The sequence below is a fragment of the Scatophagus argus genome, chromosome 11 (genome assembly GCF_020382885.2).
Source record: "Scatophagus argus isolate fScaArg1 chromosome 11, fScaArg1.pri, whole genome shotgun sequence".
Classification (NCBI taxonomy): domain Eukaryota; kingdom Metazoa; phylum Chordata; class Actinopteri; family Scatophagidae; genus Scatophagus; species Scatophagus argus.
This window is the reverse complement of record NC_058503.1, coordinates 8,196,848-8,217,626: the sequence shown is the minus strand read 5'-3', so window position 1 is coordinate 8,217,626 and position 20,779 is coordinate 8,196,848. Positions and strand designations below refer to the sequence as shown.

The window sequence follows — 20,779 nt, the reverse complement described above, 5'->3', positions numbered from 1 at the left end:
ACCACACTAATCCATAATATGGTGACTCGGCACTCATTTTTCCTCACTTTAGGTCACTTTGACTGTAACCACTGGTTCGGTTGCTTGGTTACTGTAGTGATATCACATGTTCTGTGGCATTAATGTAATAGAGCATCCTATTGTGAAGATAACAAATCAAAGCAAGTGTGTGTGATTTATATGGTTAAATTCTTGTACCAACTAGTTCAGAGTTAATCTATGTAAATATTAAAATCAACTGCAACTGTGACCTCTACATCTGCCTTTAGAAAACAAAAATGCACAATGCTGAAAACACACACATGCACGCGTGCGCACACACACGTGCACTCACCTATCACAATACGCAATCTTTAAATGATGAATAAGGACCATTCCATCACTAAACTACACAGTAGCCTAGATTTATTCATGGTCTGTTTGGCTCAGATAAAGTGAGAGTGATTATTCTCTGTGTGACAACAGAGGCTGTGCCTTATGGTGGACTCTAATTGATTCCATAAAGAGACAGGTATTACCAGTGAGGCAGCATGGTAATTCATTTCAGAGACAAGTGGCCCTGAGATACACTCAGAAATATACACAACTGGCAATCATGGGTGTGTGTGCCTAAATGTACAATATATGCTTGGGCGACATATCAACAGTTACTTCCTTAACAAATTTGTCTCCAATTGCGGCAGGATGCTTCTCTAGATGCATAAAAATTCTCAGTTTAGTGGGAGTGTTTCTGACTGATTCAAAATGAATTCTTGAAAGAAGATGAATTGCAGTTTTAATATGTGTGTGTGTGTGAATGACCAAACGAAATGTGACGCTGCTCTACAACAAATCAGAACATCTACAGCACATCAGCACACAGTCCCGAGGGGACAGTATTTACATACATATTGGCCACAGCATAGTGTCACTCACATATTTAATAACACTGTGCCGTATGTGTCGCCTAATATTTCAGTACAACCAAGAGAAACTGTGTAATGCAATTTGTGGTTAACATATTGGCCTTCCCTGTGGGTGCTCAACCTTTTTTGATGGGTGCTCAAGCACCAGTGCACCCACGTGATTGGCGCCTATCTTTAGTCTTCTTAACAGACATAAAAATGGTTTCAAAGTGAGGAACTCGGTCAGCATCGGAAGACAATCCTGCCAACACTGCTTCACCCAGACCAAACAAAAATAATTCAACAGTTTTTTCACCTGCTGATTTCACAAGGCGTTTAGCTAACACATTATTTTTTCCTTCTGTGATTTCCAAATAATATCCATGGAGTAAAAATAACTTTGATTTTGGCATTCAGTGGAGTGAAAACAGAGGCTCTGAGACAGTTCTTTAAGTCAGAGTGACACAGAAAGTTTGGCACTTGACCATTGGACCAAAGGTTGTGCCAATACTGAAAGTAGAACAGCGGAAAATTGCCATGAAGCAGGATCTTGGTTAGGTGAAAGTGATATATGGCATAACTCTTGTGTGATGACAAGAGCATAAAACCTCTGTTTCTTTGTCTGTATTTTGTGATTATTTCATCAGTGTTGCTCTGGCTAAAAAATCTCTGTGGTCCTTGAACTAGTGGAAAGGTCATTTGCACTTAAATATCAATGGCTTTAAGCAGAAAAAAAAACAATCAAGAAAATTTCAATAAAGTTCCTCTGAAGTTTCATATCACTTATCCAGCGTCACTGCAGTGCAAGAAATCTCTCAGGTACTGCTCTCGTTCAGTGCAGGAGTTACTTTGAAAATGGATAATTTTAAAAAACACGCAGGCAAACACACATACAACAAACATGCAAGTCCTGATGCTTACTAAAAGCTGACATTCTTTCCCACATTATTCATCATCTTTCTGTGCTTTTCCCACTCACTGTCTCCCACTCCTATTTTCCCTCCTCTTTCCCATCCTATTAACTGCAGGCATTTAGTCTGTGTGGAATCTTGCTGCAGTACTCTCTCAGAATGCTAATATGCTGGGCTGATGTGGGTCAGGACTTAATCCTGTAGAAATGATTATCGCTGCATGGCTGGAACTTCTCCTGTAGGATATCATTACCATTCTGTACTTCTTCACTGCACTGCACTATCATTCCCACCAAGACAACCACATCACTTCAGAGAAACTGGAACAATCAAAATGAAAATTACATATAGCATATAACACCCAACTGGGAAATATTTCTCCCTTTATGTATTATGTACTGATATGCTGTCTATTTGTGCACACATGTGAGTACATCCAGCATATACTTTGCAGCTGGAAAGAAAAGTCAGGCAAAATGTTCCTGATTACCTCCCATCCAATAACATTACTAGGTATGGATGAAGGTCAAATGGGCATGTGTGAGTTTGGAAATATAAAACAAAAATAAAAATCGAATATATGACATAAATATATTTGAGACTGTTTTCACAGTCTCCAATCCACATGCATGCATGTTGTGTTTAAGTGCCGATGGACAACTGGGTAAGGTCTTTTCCCCAAAACATACATTAACTTGTCACCCTTTGATAAGTGACATACCCCTTTGACATCAATGTTGAAGTTAATTAGTCCAGGACAAAAGGCGTTTAAATGAAAATATCTCAAAAAAAAAAAAAACAAGACATCAAGGTGAATCCTTGTCTGCAGTCAGTAACAGTAACAATCATTTTTAACCAGATCAAAATGTGCATGATTTGGCATATGAACCACAAAGAGGCATCAGTGAGAATGAGCTTCTTCTGACTGGAAGGTTGCTGGTTCATTGGATTGGCAAGATAAATCAACAGCGCTTGCCCCTCCCTCATTACCAGTGTTGAGGTTCCCTTCAGCAAGGCTCCGATTGCAAACGTATAGTCGGGGCACTCCTGCCAAGGAGACCTGGTATCTCTTTGAAACTTTCCCGAATAAATAACGGTTAAAAAACACCAAAACTGTAATCGGTGAGGTGACATTAGCGAAGTCTGCTGGCTCACCCTCCCAGTCTAGTGATGTGTTACACACATACGCATACACCGAAAGGGAGGCTGCTCCAGGTGCAGTCCTAGGACACAGTGGAGGAATGATTATGAGGGAATGTAAACTGGCTAACACAGAAGTGTCTCGTGATTCTGCACTTAAAGGATGTGGCTGTGGACACAGATGAGTGACAGTGGCTAAACCAACAATCCATCAAATAATAACAATCATTCTCTAATCAGGCACTGAGTGTGTGTGTGTTTCCTTCTGTGTTCACCAGTGTGGGAGGGGGGTTGAAGGCAAAAGGGAATACTATTGTTCTGTTAGAAATAACATGAGAGCATGCTTGAAAAGACATAGAAGAGAAGAAAACACATTAGACATTAGACTAAGTACTGATGCAAAGACTGTGTGTGTGTGTGTGTGTGTGTGTGTGTGTGTTTGTTTATTTATTTATATTTATACCATCAATGTTCCTTCCCCTGTCCATTGCCATGGGGGAGGGATGTTTGGTCTACATTGTTTAGGTGGCTGGTGTGTGTTTAGGTGGCTGGTGTGTGTCAGAGAGCACCCACATGACTGCCAGAAGCCAGGGTTTACCCACACAACATTGCACCGTAAAGATAAGATTTGTTTTATTCACTTCACATGCCAGTGGTTTTAATGTTGTTGCTAGTATGTGTACATGGAAACATGGGGGTAAATAAGTTAATTTCACTGCTGTACTACGAACAACTCGTTCACTCATTCACTTATTTTCCACCTCACACACTCAGACTTAACATAGTCATTCTGGTAATGGAAATTACAAAAGCAGTAGAGATACAATGAAAGGGTGAGCGGCATAGAATGTGAAGAGGAACACCACGAAAGAGTGAAAGTGACAGATTACTTGTGAAACAAGGCGTGATATGGAGGGCCTGTTCTACTGAACAGAACAAGAGATGAGGTCAGAGGAGTCCTTGTAAGCTTGGCTACACTCGCACATACGTAAAGGCGACTAATTTTCTCATTTTCCATTTGAGGACAAAGAGTTGTAATGGCTCACTCTAGCTGAACTCAGTGACGGAGCCCCACATTATGCTCCCCTCGATCCACAGCTGTTCTTAGTCTGCCTCACTCTTAAAGGTCACACAGGAAACTGCCAACACACAAAAGGTCATGTTATCTCTAATAAGGGAGTGCATGTGATTAGAAAAGCCGCAGAGTAGAGGGTAAAGTTGAGATAATGTTGTAGAAAGTCAGTGGAGTCAAGCCGTACGCTTGCTTGGTATTGCTCCATTACATTACATTTATTTAGCTAAAGACTTGATCCAAAGCGACTTATGAGAAGTACATTCAACCACGGGGACACATTTAGAAGAATCATGGAGGTACATCGACTTCAACAATTATGCTGAACAGCTTCAAGTGCTATTGTCTGCGTCACCACACCTCATATAAAAAGGCCACATTTGATCCATAATACTTATATGGGTCCATAACCAGTGCTGTAAGTCAGAATACAGAAGAAGGAGTAGAGACAGAGAGCAGGAAATAAAGTAGAAATACTCAGATGATAAAGTTATCATTCAAACACAAGCTCATATGGCAACTTTTGATTTTCCTGACAATCATGATTTGCAAGAAGATATTGTTTACTGGGGTTACAGTAAACAAGTCTCAAATGATTTTAGAGAGCGAAGAGAAATATGAGAAAAAATGAAAATGAGCTGAAATGTCTGCACCCGAGTATCTCTAAGTAATTTAAAACACAAGTAAATAAACAAGAACAAGAGATGATTAAACAACAGAGAATCAGCATCGCAAATAACATTTGTAAATCTTCCCACAAATTTAGCACTATGAAAAAATAAGGCTCATACAATGTCAACTGACAAATGAAGGTGTGTAGGATTAAAGCTAGGGGTCAAATTCAAACTGCTCCGGTGGCTGTTGGAGGCACAGACTGATGAGTGCTCACAACAGGCATGTTGTGCTGCCAGCAGGCAACACCAAACAGATGGTAAGGGCTTTACAGGAATTTAAAGAGCTCCTCATCTGAGTGCTGACATGGACAGTGACGGCAACCTTTGATGAGAGTAGAAGATGAGAGATGACAGCCCTGAAAATGTGTGACAGTGTCTCATCACAATCACCACCGGTCCAAATGAACAATGTAGCTGTTTCACTGCCTGATCTGCTAAAACTACGTGGTTAGAAGACAATTTCATGTCATTCCAGCAGTTAAAGTCAAAACTCACAATCACATTTTTTCAGATATCTGCAGGTTCGAAGCTTTATCAAAAAACATTTTTCTCCTTCTCTCCAAAAACTACAGAGCTGCTGGTTAGAGGGCCTCTCGCCCGTAGTCAGCTGCGATAGGCTCCAGCTCCCCCGCGACCCTGACGGATAAGCGGTATAGAAAATGGATGGAAGTTTCATTTATTTATTTGTGTGGTAATTTTGTATCATTTATATGATTTTACTTTTTAATTATCTGTTCTTTTTAATTTTACTTATTATTATCATTATTATTATCCAGGTGTGTGCAATACTGTGTGTGTGCTCATGTGAGATATGTTAAAATCAATAAAAAACTTTCAAATAAAACTACGTGGTTAAAGTTAGAAGCTGTTTAAATAAATGATGAGTGCTGCATTTTTTATGTTGAAGATTTTAAGGAACCTGCGACCTACCTGCTTGGATAGATCGGCATGTCGCATAAAAGCAACAAAAAAATCCTTAGAGCAAGAGCTTATCACAATAAAAGCTATTTGGAGTTATCTTACATAACACTGTGATGATGATGCTCAGGGTGCTGAACAGAGCTCTTTCTGTTTTGGTTCCAACCAGGTGTTATAATTATGAGCGCCGCGCTGCACAAGCGTGTCTCTGCTGTGCTCCTGAAACATACATGCTGTGAGGATGAATTCAGAAAAGACCTCAGACATTAGAAAGATGTCTGATGTCTGATGCACATGTGAGGCTTGCTAGGTCTGACTGAATGTTGCAAATTTTTGCTCTGCTGATCTCATGTGATTTACCAAAGAAGAGTGTAAGGAAGAGAAGACTCAGCTCAAAGCAGAGGAGAGTAGAGGCAGAACTTATCAAGATGTAACTGTTTGTTTGTGGATTTACAGATGCTAGATGTAAAGAGACAGTAACAATGAAAAGGATCTTATTTCAGAGATAGTGAGGGAGCTTGCAACTTTTGTCACAGCCTGTGGTGCAAAATATAAAACTGAGATAAGAGCCCATAGAGGAGACAGTCAGGAGGCTGGTTTATAAATCCATACTCTTATTGAGTCACTGATATCAATACTGGCCCAACAGGAGCTGGGTTAAGTGGTTATTAATGACAGCATGGATGTATCACTGTGACATGTGGCCAGTGTTATTAGCCCTGAGCAGAGGCAGAGTTTAAGAATACATTTTATATCTTAATATGTTAAAAGCTCGCTGCTTGGTCAGTATCAGCACCAATATTGACTGAATACTGAGTAGGTATGATACCAGTCTTTGGTTTGTCCTGGTGGTTTAGTGGTTAAGACATATACAACAATGTCCTCAGTTTGATTCCAAAGTGAGGCCTCTTAAATCTCTTCACATTCCATCTACACACTAAAGACAAAATGGCAAAACAGAAACAGAGATCTTGAAAAGCCTATTCATCTTCAATTCATCTTGCTTTATGTCATTCAGAAATCTCCATTTTATTTTGCATTCAGTAATAAGGTAATCCTGAGGCTCATGTTGCCTTACTTTACTTTTAAGTGATACCAGTTAGTCTAAATTTGGGGAGCTTAAGGGCTCTGGTATTGTGCTCAGTAGTGGCAAATACCCTGAGTGCTACTGGAATCTGTGTTGAATATAATGTGTGTTTCCTTGTGTTTCCGGGTTTCCTTGCTGAATGGAAGCGAAGGGTTACATCCTGGTGGAGGCACGCTCTGTCAGGACGAAGGCATACCCTTGATTTTACTAACTCACACTGTGGAAGCCACGAATGAACTTTAGAATACATTTCCGCTCAGTACGAAGACTGTGGGTGTTGCCATCCATCTATAAGAGTACATTTATGTGAAGAAGGGATCCCTTCATAGAGTGTGAGGAGAGGAGGAGCGATTACAATGACAAAATACTTCTTCAACAGTTGTGATTTTGCTTTGATCATTTGCTCTGATAAAACGAGCGTATGACTTCACTGAAACAAAAATAAGCAAAATGAAGAAAAAAGTTCTTCAAACTGTTATGACATGTGCTTAACTATATATAAATACATATGCAGCAGTACATGTGCACCCACACACAAACACAGAAAATACACAATCCCAGCTGCATGCTTATTGCCTGGTAACCCAAGAGGGTTTTTTAGTTTCAAAGGGTGGTAATTATCGCCATGGAGGGTAGTTATTAAGGAAAGTAAAGCTTGTACTTAAAATGCCTTTTTCTTCCATTGTTTAATACTAATAACAGATTTCAAGGGTTGAGGAGAGTAGTTAAGGGAGGAAGGAAAGAAATGGGGAGGAGAAAAGAGCGGACAAGAAAGGAGAAATTGCAAGGAGAGGCAAAAATAGCTGAAGGAAATGGGGGTTTCTCTCGTTCTTTCACTGGGTGAATAACACTTAGAAAAGGTTTATCTGTTTTTGACGTTAGTAAGAACCTTGACATTAGTAAAAATAACAAAATGGATAAATCAATAAATAAAAAAACTCTTTTGTGGTGAGCATCTGCACTGGCTATTAAATTCTATTCTTTAAAAAACAGTCAGCAGCAGCCAATCGTTTGACAATGTTTAAAAACAAAATTGAGAATAATTATCCCCCCTAAAACATTGTGTTTATTCACAAAATTATGCAAATTGTACACAAACCACTTCTGTACTGCTGCCCTTAGCCTGCTCTGCAGTACGATTTGATGGGTGGCTGCTATGTGGAGGAAGAGAAAAAAGGAGGCAAAGAAAGAGTGGCAGAGGACGAGAGCAAGGGAAACAAAGATAGAGAAAGTCCATTAACACACTTGTAAATGAGTCTCAGCTATTTACCCCACACTGGGCCTCTCGAATTACAGACTGTGCTCAGGATGCAGACTGCAGATGGCAATTAAACATGAACCGTGTGCACAAAAAGATGCACACGCAAACACATGCACTAATGTAAGCCTGAATGCACCCTCCCTAAGGCAGGAGTTCAATGCAGATCTACTGATCTCCATAGCAACATTCACTGCCGTGGGCGGTGGTGACATCATGAAGATTGATTGTCATAAAAAAGCAACAGTACAGCAGAAAGAGGGCGACTGTAACAAGGGTGTTAGCCAAAGTGCAATAGTGCGCCACACTGCTGCATGAAGTCATGGCCTCTAGCCGGGGGTCTTCTGTGGTTAATGAAGAACACACATGTATGCGAGGCCTCAGCTGGTCTCCAAATACTCAGCAGTGAGGATGGAGAGAGCGGGTTATGTAATGCGGAGAAAGAAAAAGAAAAGGCTAGAGAGCTACTGTAGATAGCTCTCCGGGGTTCAAATGCTCAGTGTGAGCCCTCTCCTCTCCTCTTTATTTATCCTCCCTCCTGCCCTGTTTCTTATCGTTTTTGGCCCGACAGCCCCCTCTCAACCCTCCTTTCGCATCTCTCTTCACACCACTGACTGATCTTCCTCTCTTTCTGCTAACTCTTTTACCCCTCAGTCAACATTAAAGCTCGATGTGGCATAGTGACTAACTCCATCGTCCAGATACAGCTTCTCGTTTGCCGGAAACATCAGAGAACCGAAGTTTGGAAGTTCTGTCTTGCTTCCTCTTTTTCTCTCTCCACCCTGCCTAGTTTTTTTGGCACTTGTTTTTCTTCATTTTTCTGTTACATAAGACAGACAGAAGTGGAGCAGGCTTCAAAGTGAATGGCAAAGCCGCCTTTTTCCCTGCTCGCTTTGCTGTTCATGCATGTCATTCCAGTGCCAGCTCCCCTTTCCCTCTATCTCTATCCACCCATATCTTTCATTGCTCCCCTCTCCATCCTTCCTCCATATTTTCCTATTACCGTACATTCACCTCTGACTATTGGGACAGTCAATTTTTGCTGCATTTTCTAAGTTACTCTTTTAGATGATATACCTTGACCCTTGTCATTGCCACTTCAACCAAACAGAGGTGGCAGTGGCCGGAGGAAGAGGATGAAAGGGCAGTTTCTGGAAGCATCTGAAAAAGAGACAGGTCTCATTATATCTGCCTCTTCGTCCAGCCTGTCCTCCTTGTATCAAATACGAAGTGATGCAGGGATGAGTGGGGTGCTCCTTCTCTTTGATTACCTGTCAGTGAGCCTGAGCATCAGGCAGACGAGGTAAAAGCTACCATTACCTAAATCCTCTCACTTTAGAGACATCCCTTGGCTTAAAAGGTGGAAAGGCCCTCAACGATGACTGATTTAACACAACTGCTCAGGACGGCCTGGGTAATGGTTGTGTTACAAATATACAGAGAGGCACACATGCACAAATGCATGACTGACAAAAGTGAACATACACACTGACAGTGAGCATAAAGTTGAGCTCAAAGATCTGTTGTCTGATGGACCTGACACTCCGAACAGAAAAGTGCTGACAAAAGCCAACTGTTGTGTCACCTCGCATCACCTCACATCCTCCTTTGCTGTGTAAGTAGCACTTACACAGCAAAGACCACAGCGGACAATCATGCCAACATGCATGAACACTGTGTGTGTGCATGACAGGAATGAACAAATCAGTAGTTTGCGTTGCTGTTATTCTGTGCTAGAATACAGATGCCAGAGGGCACTTTTCAGAGCACATGTGTGAAAGTCTGCTGTGATCTAAACTGTCAGTTAAACCCAGATAAACACTGAACCTGCCTCCTGGACTTGTGCGTACACTGGTTTAATATACAACAAAGTTGGATTTAATTAAATGGGACACAAGTCGGATCTAGGACAATCCTTTGCAGACTAAGTGGGATACCAATTGAGAATATGTCAGATAAAAAAAAGTTGGAACTGTCATCGCCAAACTTTTGCTTTGCTCTGCATTGTTGATGTGGGCTGCCGGGGGAAGACGTAAAAGGTAAAAACCAAACAGGTGAAGTCACAGATTCACTGGGCTGAGCAGCCAGCTCACAGGCAACTCTTTCTCACCGTCAATTCAACACAATGAATTGGCTGAACGGCTGCTGATAAGGTCTATTAAAACCAGCAGTTCTGGACGCACAGCTAAAACTAGAGCTGCTGAAAGGTAGCGCATGACAGCTGGACGTCAGCCTGGTGCCTCAGGGAGAAAATAACCAACAGCCCGGTATGAATAAAGAGCAGGTTCATTCCTCTCTGGCATCTTCTTACTGGCCTGACTAACTGTGGCGAGTAATGTCAAGGCAGCAATAAACAAGCAACAAGCGCAGCCGTATGTGACGCACAGCGGGGTGTTGTGTCGGTCTTTATGGCCTGCTATTTGCTGATGTTTCTGTCTCTGCCTTTGTGTATTTTCTGCCTTCCTCCCTCTCCCTCTCCTGTTAGGCATGTGTAGAGCCGCTGTTAGTCCATTTATCATACTGTAGGCTCCTGCGCTCAGCCCCAAACTCGGTGATTAATGATGACCGTTCACACACTTAAACATTTAGCTTTGTTTCGCTGACACTAGTTACCATACCAGTCACCATGGGTTACTTAACACTGGGTCACTGTGGGACTGGAAACAAACCGAATGATGACAGAATTTTTTGTCATCCCCTGTATCTACAGTGACCTTTAAGGGATGGTTTTCTGTGGATTTTTTCCTTCCGTGTTATAAATACATCATTTATCACAAGAAAATGAACCTGAGTACACAGACACAGCCAAGCGTCTTATGGCCTATCTGTGCATCCATCGGTAGGTACAGATAGCTACGGGTAGTCAATTAAAATAATGCGAAATCCTCTACTGCTCATATTGAATTAGCGGTGTGAGCATTTCAGCGCACTAATGGTGCAATTGGATCACATGACTATGATTTTTCCATAGATTCTTTGAGAGTGCTATCCTTTCTATTGACACTATTGGTAACACCATTATCATCATCTCTTCCATAGATAGATAGATAAACAGGAAATGACAGGAACTGTCACATATATGCTGTTCAAAAGAGAAACAGTGTGTGTGTGTGTAACATACAGACAGACAGCAAGAGAGAGATAGAGAGTAATTTAGTGAAGTGACTCTGCGTTGACCTTTAGTAAGTCTCCAGAGCAATGTCAATTTCAATTTCACCCTTCTCCATGGAAAGGTGACATGTCTGGTGTCACAGGTAGGTGCTCTAGATCAAGAATGAGAAGAGAAGAGAAGAGAAGAGAAGAGAAGAGAAGAGAAGAGAAGAGAAGAGAAGAGAAAATAGAGTAATAGCCACTTCAACAAAATTCAGACAATGATTCCTCAAATCTTTAAGCAAGCAGGGGTCTGTTTGTGAGGCAGTGAGGATAGAGGAGACGTAAAGGATGAAGGGATAGAGGAATGGATAGAAAAAGGAAGGAAGACAGCAAGAACATGGAGAAAAGGTGAAGCATGAATGTCCTAGGTTTATAGAGCTTAAATAGCACTGAAATGGTGAAAGTCAAAACCTCAGTTGGCCTTGTAGAGGGAGTGTTATAAAACAACAACACATATAGCCTGTGCGTAATCCTGATGCACCTCACTGCTTTACTTTTACATAACAACATCAGTGTCACATAAGCATAGGAATCGTCCAGTCAGTGTTTTGGATATATTAACAAACTCAAAACACTTTGTTTCAACAAAAGTGTGGAGATCTGCAAACAATTTTTCTTCTGCAGTTATGGCAACTTGTCATAAAACAGGAAAATACCCACCTTTAAAGTGAAAGTTAGAGTGATGATAAATAAAAAGCATCTGTATTTTAATAGCGTCTCCGGCCACAACACCAGACTTTGAAATAGGTGACAACACAGTACCAACATGGTAGTACTGGCCTGCCACGATAGCCTGTCAGCTATTCTTGCTGATTGTATCTTAGCAGGCTATTTAGCCTGGTTGTCAACCATTTTTACTCAATAGACTTACAGTGTTTGTACCAGAGACATCTGATGACTGAATGAAACCCATGCAGTATCTTTTCATTTTGTGGAGCAGTTCACACTCCAGCATATTAGAGTTATATTAAACTGGATGTTGTGACACAGCTTCTATATCTTTTTGAATTTCTCATTTTCTGGATATCTTGTCGAATTAGTCAGAAGTCAAAATCAAAATCGTTGTACGGATTTACGTTGTCTACAAAAGAAAATCCACTGGACGACTTGGCCAGCAGGCAGATCTTTCCAAACTGTGATAGAAGAAGATGGCAGTAACTGGGGAGGAGAGAGTGGAATCACACTGACACCACACTGTCTGTTTGTATGAACTTGTCAAAAAACATACTGCTAAAACACTAGGAAAATCAGGAATGTCAGCATCTTTCTCCTACAGTCTGTTAGAGATGGTGTGTGCAGTACAAGAGCGTACATATCTACAATGCATGGCTGTGCGTGCCTTCACACGTGTTGAAGTAAAGTAGATATATGAGTCATCTCCCTCCTGATGCCCAGCCCGCGCTGTTGCGTCCTTCTCTCAGAAATAATTGATTCTAATTCCTTTCCACTAGAGTGCACCCATCTGCTGGCTTCGGGGGGCAGTAAAATCCTCCATCAGTTACAAATTATCCCACAGTTACCAGGGACTGCCCAACAAGTGTGTGTCTGACCTGCCCACCCCATGTGGTGCGGGGGGATCATGTGAATCTATGTGTGAATGTGATGGAGTGGGAGAGCTAGTGAGAAAGAGACTTTCCCCCACCCCATCCCCTTGGACAGTGTATCCATGACAAATCATCCCGAGGGAATCAACACCAAGTCAGTTAGTGTGTGTGTGGGTGAGTGTGTGTTTTAAACTGGGAGTTTTGTGTAATATGCGTGTGTGTGTGTATTTCTGCTTAGCGCTGTCTCACTAACCCCAACACTGAGGCACAAATTCAAACCACACAATATGAATCATCCTTCTGTTCTGGAGATGAACAAGTGGACTGCACCAACTCACCACTGGGGGACAGCAGTAAATCTGGCAAGAGAGAAACCGGCTACTGAAGAAATCCAAACCATCCTACACAACCTTGATTTTGTCTTCTTTGGAAACTACATAGAACATGTCAAGTTGTCTGAAAAGACATTTTTGAGGAAAAAAAAAAAACAGGCCCGTTTTCATTATTTGCACAGTCACACATCCCTGAGGACTCCTGAAGCCCTGAAGCCTTGTAGATCTGTGATAATAGCAGCACACGCGCTGCTGTTTGGTGGTGGTGTGGTGGTTTAGTGTGTGTAGTCCTGACTGACAGAATCTTGGCTGCTCAGCAGAAAAGAGGACACAGTGGCAGAAACATGCAAGGAGACCTTTGGGGATGAGGGGAAAGAGACACTCTGACAAGAACCCGCCTCTCCCGAGACAAACTCCCTCTTATGCCCCTCTCTCCATTTTCCCATCATCTTTTGCTCTCAGCATTGCCAACCCTCTCTTTACTCTGACAGCCCTCTCCTTTCTCACTTTCAATTTCATTTCTTTCCATGGACATTTGTGTTCTCCTCTCTGCATCATCCTCTTTGACTTTCCACTACATCCCCGCTGGGTGTCCTCTGTCAGAGTTTATGTAACATATGTGTTTTATTTATGTCTGTGTGTGTGTATGTTGTGTAAAGCTGGCTGTGATGGCGACTCTCTGAGACCTGCGCTGGTTGCGGCAGCAGAGGAGATAAAGTGGGGCTGTGTTTCCTGGCAGTGTTGCAGATTTATCTCTCTGCTTACGGCTCTGATTTTACTGCCCATCCACTAGCCTCCGCTGGAGCCCATCTCTCTCTCTCTCTCTCTCTCTCTCTCTCTCTCTCTATCTCCCACTTGCCATAAGGGACCAGCCTCTCTCTGTGCACGCTGTGGCTACCATAAATCTGCCACGTTGCTCCATAAAGCTGCTTAGGGCATGACTCAACAAATATTAAGGAAGAGGAGAATAAATAAATAAAGCTAAATAAAAGAGAAGCTCTCGTCTGGAGGGAGAGACAACTTTTCTGCTCACAAAATGGAGTCCGGCTGTAAAATATTTACCTCGGTGTCTCTGTGCTTTAGATACTGTGCTGGGAGTCTGTGGGGGCTCACTGCGTGGCATCACACATACTTTTTGTTTCTCTCCTTCTCTGCTGTGCTTAAGACTCTTTTTTTGACACGATAGTGCCAAGTCCTGGTGTAACACACCATGAGAGGGGAACTTCACTGATTTATATTAATGGATTTAGACTACTTGTCATGTGAGTACTAATTAGTTCATAATATCTTCTATGGCTGCGGAGGGAGTAAGTTTGAAAAAATAAATTTACATCCATTTATCAGGCCCGGATGGTTTAAGAAAGACGCCACTGAATAGTACTGTGGGAAATTTAGGATTCATCAGAGTTTGTAGTTTGACTAAATGGGTGCACTGATTCAGACTATTCTTTGAAAGATGTCTCTGAATCACTGTGCAGTGTACTAACACACACAGAACCACACAAAAACACACACTCACACTGCATGAGAAAGAACCAGCAGAGAGGTTTAAATAATTATGACAAGGCCTCAAAAGACAAACTAACCCTTTCCTCAAAATCCCAGTTAAATCAAGATAGAGACAAACGACACTACGCAGCCTGTTCATGCATGGGTGTGAGTATGCTGACATGTGAGGCCATGCTTTTCAGTTCAGCAACAGCGCCAATTTTTCACTCTTCACCAGCCAACCGTGGCGGCATTTTAAATGAACTACCTGGATTCCAACAGCATCGCACAGAAGACAAAAGGTAACCCTCTCAGTGAGTCATTGCACCTTCTTTGTCTCTCTCCACACCCCTCAACCCCCTCTTTCTGTCACATACTCCCCCAATCCTTCTCTGCATTCCAGACCTCTCAGTCTTGTCCGATCGGCTTCACCACGACAGACACTTAAGCCATTCGTGGAGCGGCAGGCACCATGTGGACAGCAGACTGTGCCCAGAAATCCAGCAATATGCCATCACAGAAAAAACAAACAAACACAACAACACGCATACATTCACTCACACGCGCACGCACACATGGTTGGCCCATTGTGACCTCACGTCAAAGAAGACAAACAGTGGTGACTGAACGCAGTCGCACTTCCATGTGGCGAGCCAGCGTATGGAACCCTGGCACCATATGGGCTCTTCATTGTTGACAAAACAGCCTTAGGGACATTAGGACCCATTTGCATATATGGAAAACACTTTTACAATTGTTTTCTTTTTTTTCTTTTTCGCTGTTAGCAAATAAAAGTGCCATCATCAATCTGTGTTCAGTGCCTGGAGGTGTGTTGGAGAGGATTTGTAAAGTCATCCATTTCCTGTCATTTGGAAATGACACAGACAGTAGTGACTGCAGCTGGAGGAAATCCCATGATGCTCTTACCTAGCTGCAGCTCCATGCTGCTAATCCTGTTTTCAGAGGGAAACAGGATCTTCGGCGGCTTGTCGGTCAAAGGAGCTGAAAAGAAGAAAAAAAAAAGGACACAATTTAAATACAGCATGATACAAAACCAACCAACAATGCAGGCAAAGTGTCTTTTAAGGAGCATAGTGAGGATTTCTGATTCAGCCATTTTCTGTTAGTTCCCATTGTCCTTCTTGCTCTTGTTTCACAATCTTTTTCTTAGCATCCCCTTGTGAATTACAGAGATTTGTTAACAGCTGAACATAGGACATAGAAATTCAAAATGAATGAATGCTCATCCCCTGTCTGTCTGTCTTCATTCCTCACGCTCTCCCAACTCACTCTTAGTGTTTTTGCAGGACACGTTGCTCTCTGGTCTCTCAAGACCTTGGGTTCCATGCATCTGACCCACTTCTAAACATGAATTAATTATAGCTTTGCCAAGAACATGCCACCATTTAATCTGCGTGAGTATGAGGTATCTGAAGAACCATCATGGTGTGTGTGTGTGTGTGTGTGTGTGTGAGTGTGTGAGTGTGTGTGCATGCGTGTGTGTGTGTGTTTGTAAGTGTGTGTGAGTGAGAGGGAGCAGCTGATGCTCTAATGATGCTAATCATCCATACGGCAGATGTCAGACTTGCTGCTGAAGTCCTTCCTCTGGGGATTGTCAGAACAAGCAGCAGTTATATTGTTTTTAAAAGCGTTTGTGTGTTCTGCAAGAAAGGCTGCGCTCTTCAGGATTGAGGGCTTAAGAGAAGAAAGAGGGGTCTTATATGTACATGACTAACAGAGAGAAATGGCTCTGTATCTTGATAGGAAGGTACTTAATCTCCCACTCAGGAAGGACAAAAACAACCTCTGAATTTGTATTTTAATGTTGTTTTTATTTCCTTTACATTTCAGCTACAAAGATACACGTGTGCACAGCCACAGTTTTGTATCATTAGCCACTGTGCTGCTGCACTGATGCAGCTGGGATTTTTGACTCGTTGCTCATGAGCACTTCAAAAGAGTGCTTTGAGTTCTCTCACATCATGACAATAATGACAATACTGTAGTTAGAGTTGCATTCGTGTGGTCACAAACTGTCTCAAAGCAAAATAGTGTCAGGACAATTAACAATCAAAAGAGCTCTGCTAATTTGTTGACCCCTACACTTGCTTTACTTAGCATTTCTTTCCTTGATACTACAATTATGTTTCTGATAGAGCACACCAAACTTTGTTTTTTTGTGGAACTGCTAAAAAAGTCCAGACTACAAATGTATTTGGATCAAGGATTTTTTTTTGTCTTTGCACTTGTGAGGATTCAATTCTAGTGTGCCAATGTGGGTGAATGTGTCCACATTTTTAGAGTCAGTTTGTGTGAGTGCATTCACACTGGACCAACCACAAACGGTGTAATATCATTACCATGACAAGTTGTGACTGGACGTCAGTGACATGGAAATGTGACTGCCATAGCAGGCAAGATTTCACAAAGTTTGAGATTTCACAAAATTTGCAAATAGAAGTAAAGTTGATGTAGAGAATAAGATTCACAAGAAAGACTAACATTCTTTCTCTGCTGTTTTTAACACCTTGTTTGAGTTTGGCACATTCACTGATCCATTCAAACCTATGACACAAATTGTTGTTGCTGTGGTATTACATCATGAGGAAAAATTGGGGCATGTTAAGCTCATTATAACCCACATTTCTCTGCTAGCAAGCATGACATGTTTGATGTAATTGCAGACCTTGGAATTTCTTCTTCTGTTTAAAAAATCAGTGCAGTAGTCAACCTTTCTTAATTACGTGACTGTGAGACTAAAGATAAACATGGAGTTTTACTGGAATAAAACTGATTTGATATAATTGTATGTTGGCTCGCAGGTTTGTCGCTGTGTACAGTGACCTGAATGTATTTATTTATGGTAATAACTCTATGCATTAGACTATGAAGATATGACCTTTGACCGTGTGCATAGCAGCACACTACACAGAGACACATAAACAAAACAAGTACACATACGACATACAATCATATGCACTAAGGAGGCAAACACTAAACACTCGTTCTGCACTAATTCACACATAAAGAAAAAGCCTTTATTGAATAAAACAGAAACTATTCCCAACAGCAGACCTTTCAGGCAAACCTAATTATTTAGTGGTGAATTTGCAAAGATGGTTTTCCAGGCCAGTTTGTAGCCTGGTGCTTTCATAAAGATGTGAGTGTCCTCACAAGGATTCTTCTTTAGTCTTATTACAAGTATGCTCTAACAAGCGGTTTGAAAGCCCTGGTCTGTTTTGGTGTCTGTATTTGGGAGGAAAAAGCTGTGCAACATTACTGAGCTGAGCTCGCTCACTCACTCAGCATGATGTGCAGTAAAGTGCGTGGTCTTGTCTTAAGCAAAGTGCATGGTCTTGTAAGGTGCTTGGTTTAAGGCTGCTGGATAAGATATTTAACAGTTGCTTGAGCTGTCAGAAACAAGTGTTCATGTGAGGATTTGTTTGTTATGTGCCCAATATGAATACAGTTTTCTACTCAGATATAGCACCTGCTGGTATGTAAATAGCGACAGAGAGGCACAGTGACATCTGTGAGAGGGGCGGTCACGGGCTTTTAGGCACAACTGTTTGCACTGTTAATAGGTAATCACACAGCACAAATTACACTGGATACTGATACAATTTTAATTACATATCAAACTGCTATACATAATTACACAATGGGTGATCCTATAGCCAATTATGCACTGGCAAACAAATGAGGACAAGCTGTGTATGGGAGATGAGAGGGGAAGCAGCTGTGGTAAGGAGAGCACAGATAGGCGGCAGACTTCAACGGCAAGAAAAGTAGAGCTGGTGAAATGAAGAGAATGAGAGAGGAAAATTTAGAAAGCGAAAGTGAACCAGTCAAGAAACATGCTCCCCCTCATTTTGGCATGCTACACTTGCTTCTGAAAATCTCATTATCTTAATTACCATTCCTTTATGGGAAATACATCAATTATCACGGTTCAGGAGGGGGACACCATTTAAAATGTGGAGGATTGGGAGCACCTCCTAACAAAGGAAAGAGTCTCTGACTGCCATTAACTGGCATAGTCTCGAATTAAGCAGCCGTAGACATAAACAGCTAATTAAACATGCAAATATATCTAGTGAGCTGTTAACTTAATTAAAGGTTGTGAGAGCATCACAAGAAAAGAAACGGATGTTTCATGTCTTTTATTTCGATAAGACACTCCTTCATTATGCGACATACTGTAGATTCAAGGTTAGAATTATTTTCACATCTTTCACCCATCTGCTACTTCAAAAGTCATGTTAAAAAACAAGATTTGGAAAAAATCTGATTGAAAGCTGACTACCCTTGTTCATGTTTATGTTGGGGTTTTATCAAGCAGTACTCATGTGTATATGTCTTGATAAAGGATGCGTTGACAAATGGACAGGAGGAGGTTATATTAAACGTTGCAGAAGCTGATAGAGAGTTAGATGGCAAAACTGTCTGAGGTGAGTACCTTCTCACTGATGCTGTGTGGGTATGACATGTAGTCTACTGCATGATATGGTTGCGTGCAGAGTCAGTTAATGTCTCCTGTGTGACCTTGTGACTTTAGGGATCAGAATGGTCAGGCTGGGCTGATGGGGCGCAAAAAGAAAATAAGAAAGAAAGAAAGAAAGAAAAGGAAAAAAGTGTGCTCGTGCAAATTTTATGCATTGGGATCAATGATTCACCTTTAAAACATTGATGTCTGAGTACCCTCAGGGCAGAAACATTGTCTGTTCTCTGCTGCAAAGCAGGCTGAATTAATTTCAGAAGGTGACACACACTATCTTTGCAAACTTTTCAGGCACATGACAGTTGGTATTGGATTGCTTCAACTTGAAATGCATATCATACATATGAGTTAAGAAAAGGTGCAGGAAAAGGTGTGAGCTCCTGCTTATGAATAAATGCGTGAACAGCATGTGGTGTCTTATGTGTTTCAGCATTTGTCAAGTCTGAGATGCTAGGCTTCACTGTGAGTAGGTTTTAAGTGGTATTAAAGAGAGACAAAACCGACCTTTGTCTGTCTGTGTGTGTGTGTGTGTGTGTGTGCACATGCAGGCCTACAGTACATGTGGATACATTAACGCAATGGGACTCTATGGATATAAGATTTGTGATTAGTCATCCACAATCCCATTTCTGCTTGGTAGCAGAAAAGCTCACTGGACTTTCCAGATGGATTATTCTGGGTGACTGACTGTAGGGAAACAGCAAATTAATGAATTAAGGATGGAGCTGAGATACTTGGATCGCTGGGCTTTTTCTGTTAGTCATTCAATTTGTGGAGGTGGGGGATTTGCAAGTGAGAAATACGCTGTTGGCAAATTGGTGACAAAGGTGAAAACAAGAACAAATCAAACATGTAATTACTGGCACATGAAGTATGTGAGGGCATTGGTACTTCTATAGGTATACACATAGATACACTGCTTAGGCAGCCACAATGACAAACACACACACACATGCATGTAAAGCTGTGAACATAGGCCTGCATTTTGCTTTGTTCTAAGGAAATTGGCTCCCAAAGGTTTTCAGTAATTTTTTTTTCTCAACAAAGACAGTCAAGCTTGAGAAGAAAAGCAAAAGTAGGAGGATGGAGCTTTGAGCAAACACAAAGTCCTTATGAGTCTCCCAAGACTGCTAAGCTAGACTAGCCTCTACGGCTGGCAGACTCCTATATTGTACTGCAGGAGATCACCATATATTAACAGTGACCTTCTCCTGTACAGTTCTCACCTTTGAGTCAGTTTCATTACGTTCCTGATGGTGCAATAACCATCCTGTGTGATTCCCTTATAAAGTCACCTCAGAGTATACAGAATTCAATTCCAGACCCGACCATTTCCCACATGAGAGAGGCTGAGAGGGAGCTGAATGGTGTCATCCAGAAGAAGCTAATAAAAGCAGTTATATTCATCCTAAACTACATCCTGCTCCCCCACTGTCCACCACTGTTCTGCTCCCTCTTTAAGAGTCCTGCCTCTGAAATACTTCAACATCAAAGCAACAGGAGTATTCATTCCAACTCACAAATGTGGTTGGACAGGTTCCTGCATCACAGTGACCAGCGCCGTCAAATGGCTATCATCACAGAAAGTGAGAACAATTAGCCCCGTTTTGGCCGACTAGCCAGTCAAGCTTTTCCGATTAAGCAGCTGATGATGAAACATGACAGTGATCAGGCTGTTCAAGATAGGACTCCAGCTGTGAGACCTCAATAATCCATATCTTTGTGAACTAAGAAGAAATAGGAAATTAAAAGCCAGTGCCCGCATGTCAGTTCTTTGCTCATTTACAGAAAGTCTTAACTAACCAATGGGAAATACA

General features: G+C 41.6%; 1 protein-coding gene across 2 annotated transcripts in view; it reads right to left on the bottom strand.

Annotated features, from left to right (window-relative positions):
* The window catches only part of il1rapl1a (interleukin 1 receptor accessory protein-like 1a), a 142,248-nt gene that overhangs the window by 27,734 nt on the left and 93,735 nt on the right, over positions 1-20,779 (bottom strand). For both annotated transcript variants that reach the window (XM_046404682.1, XM_046404683.1), the window contains exon 6: positions 15,389-15,463. In XM_046404682.1, the coding sequence (XP_046260638.1) occupies positions 15,389-15,463 (75 nt within the window). The remainder of the gene's footprint in view (positions 1-15,388; positions 15,464-20,779) is intronic.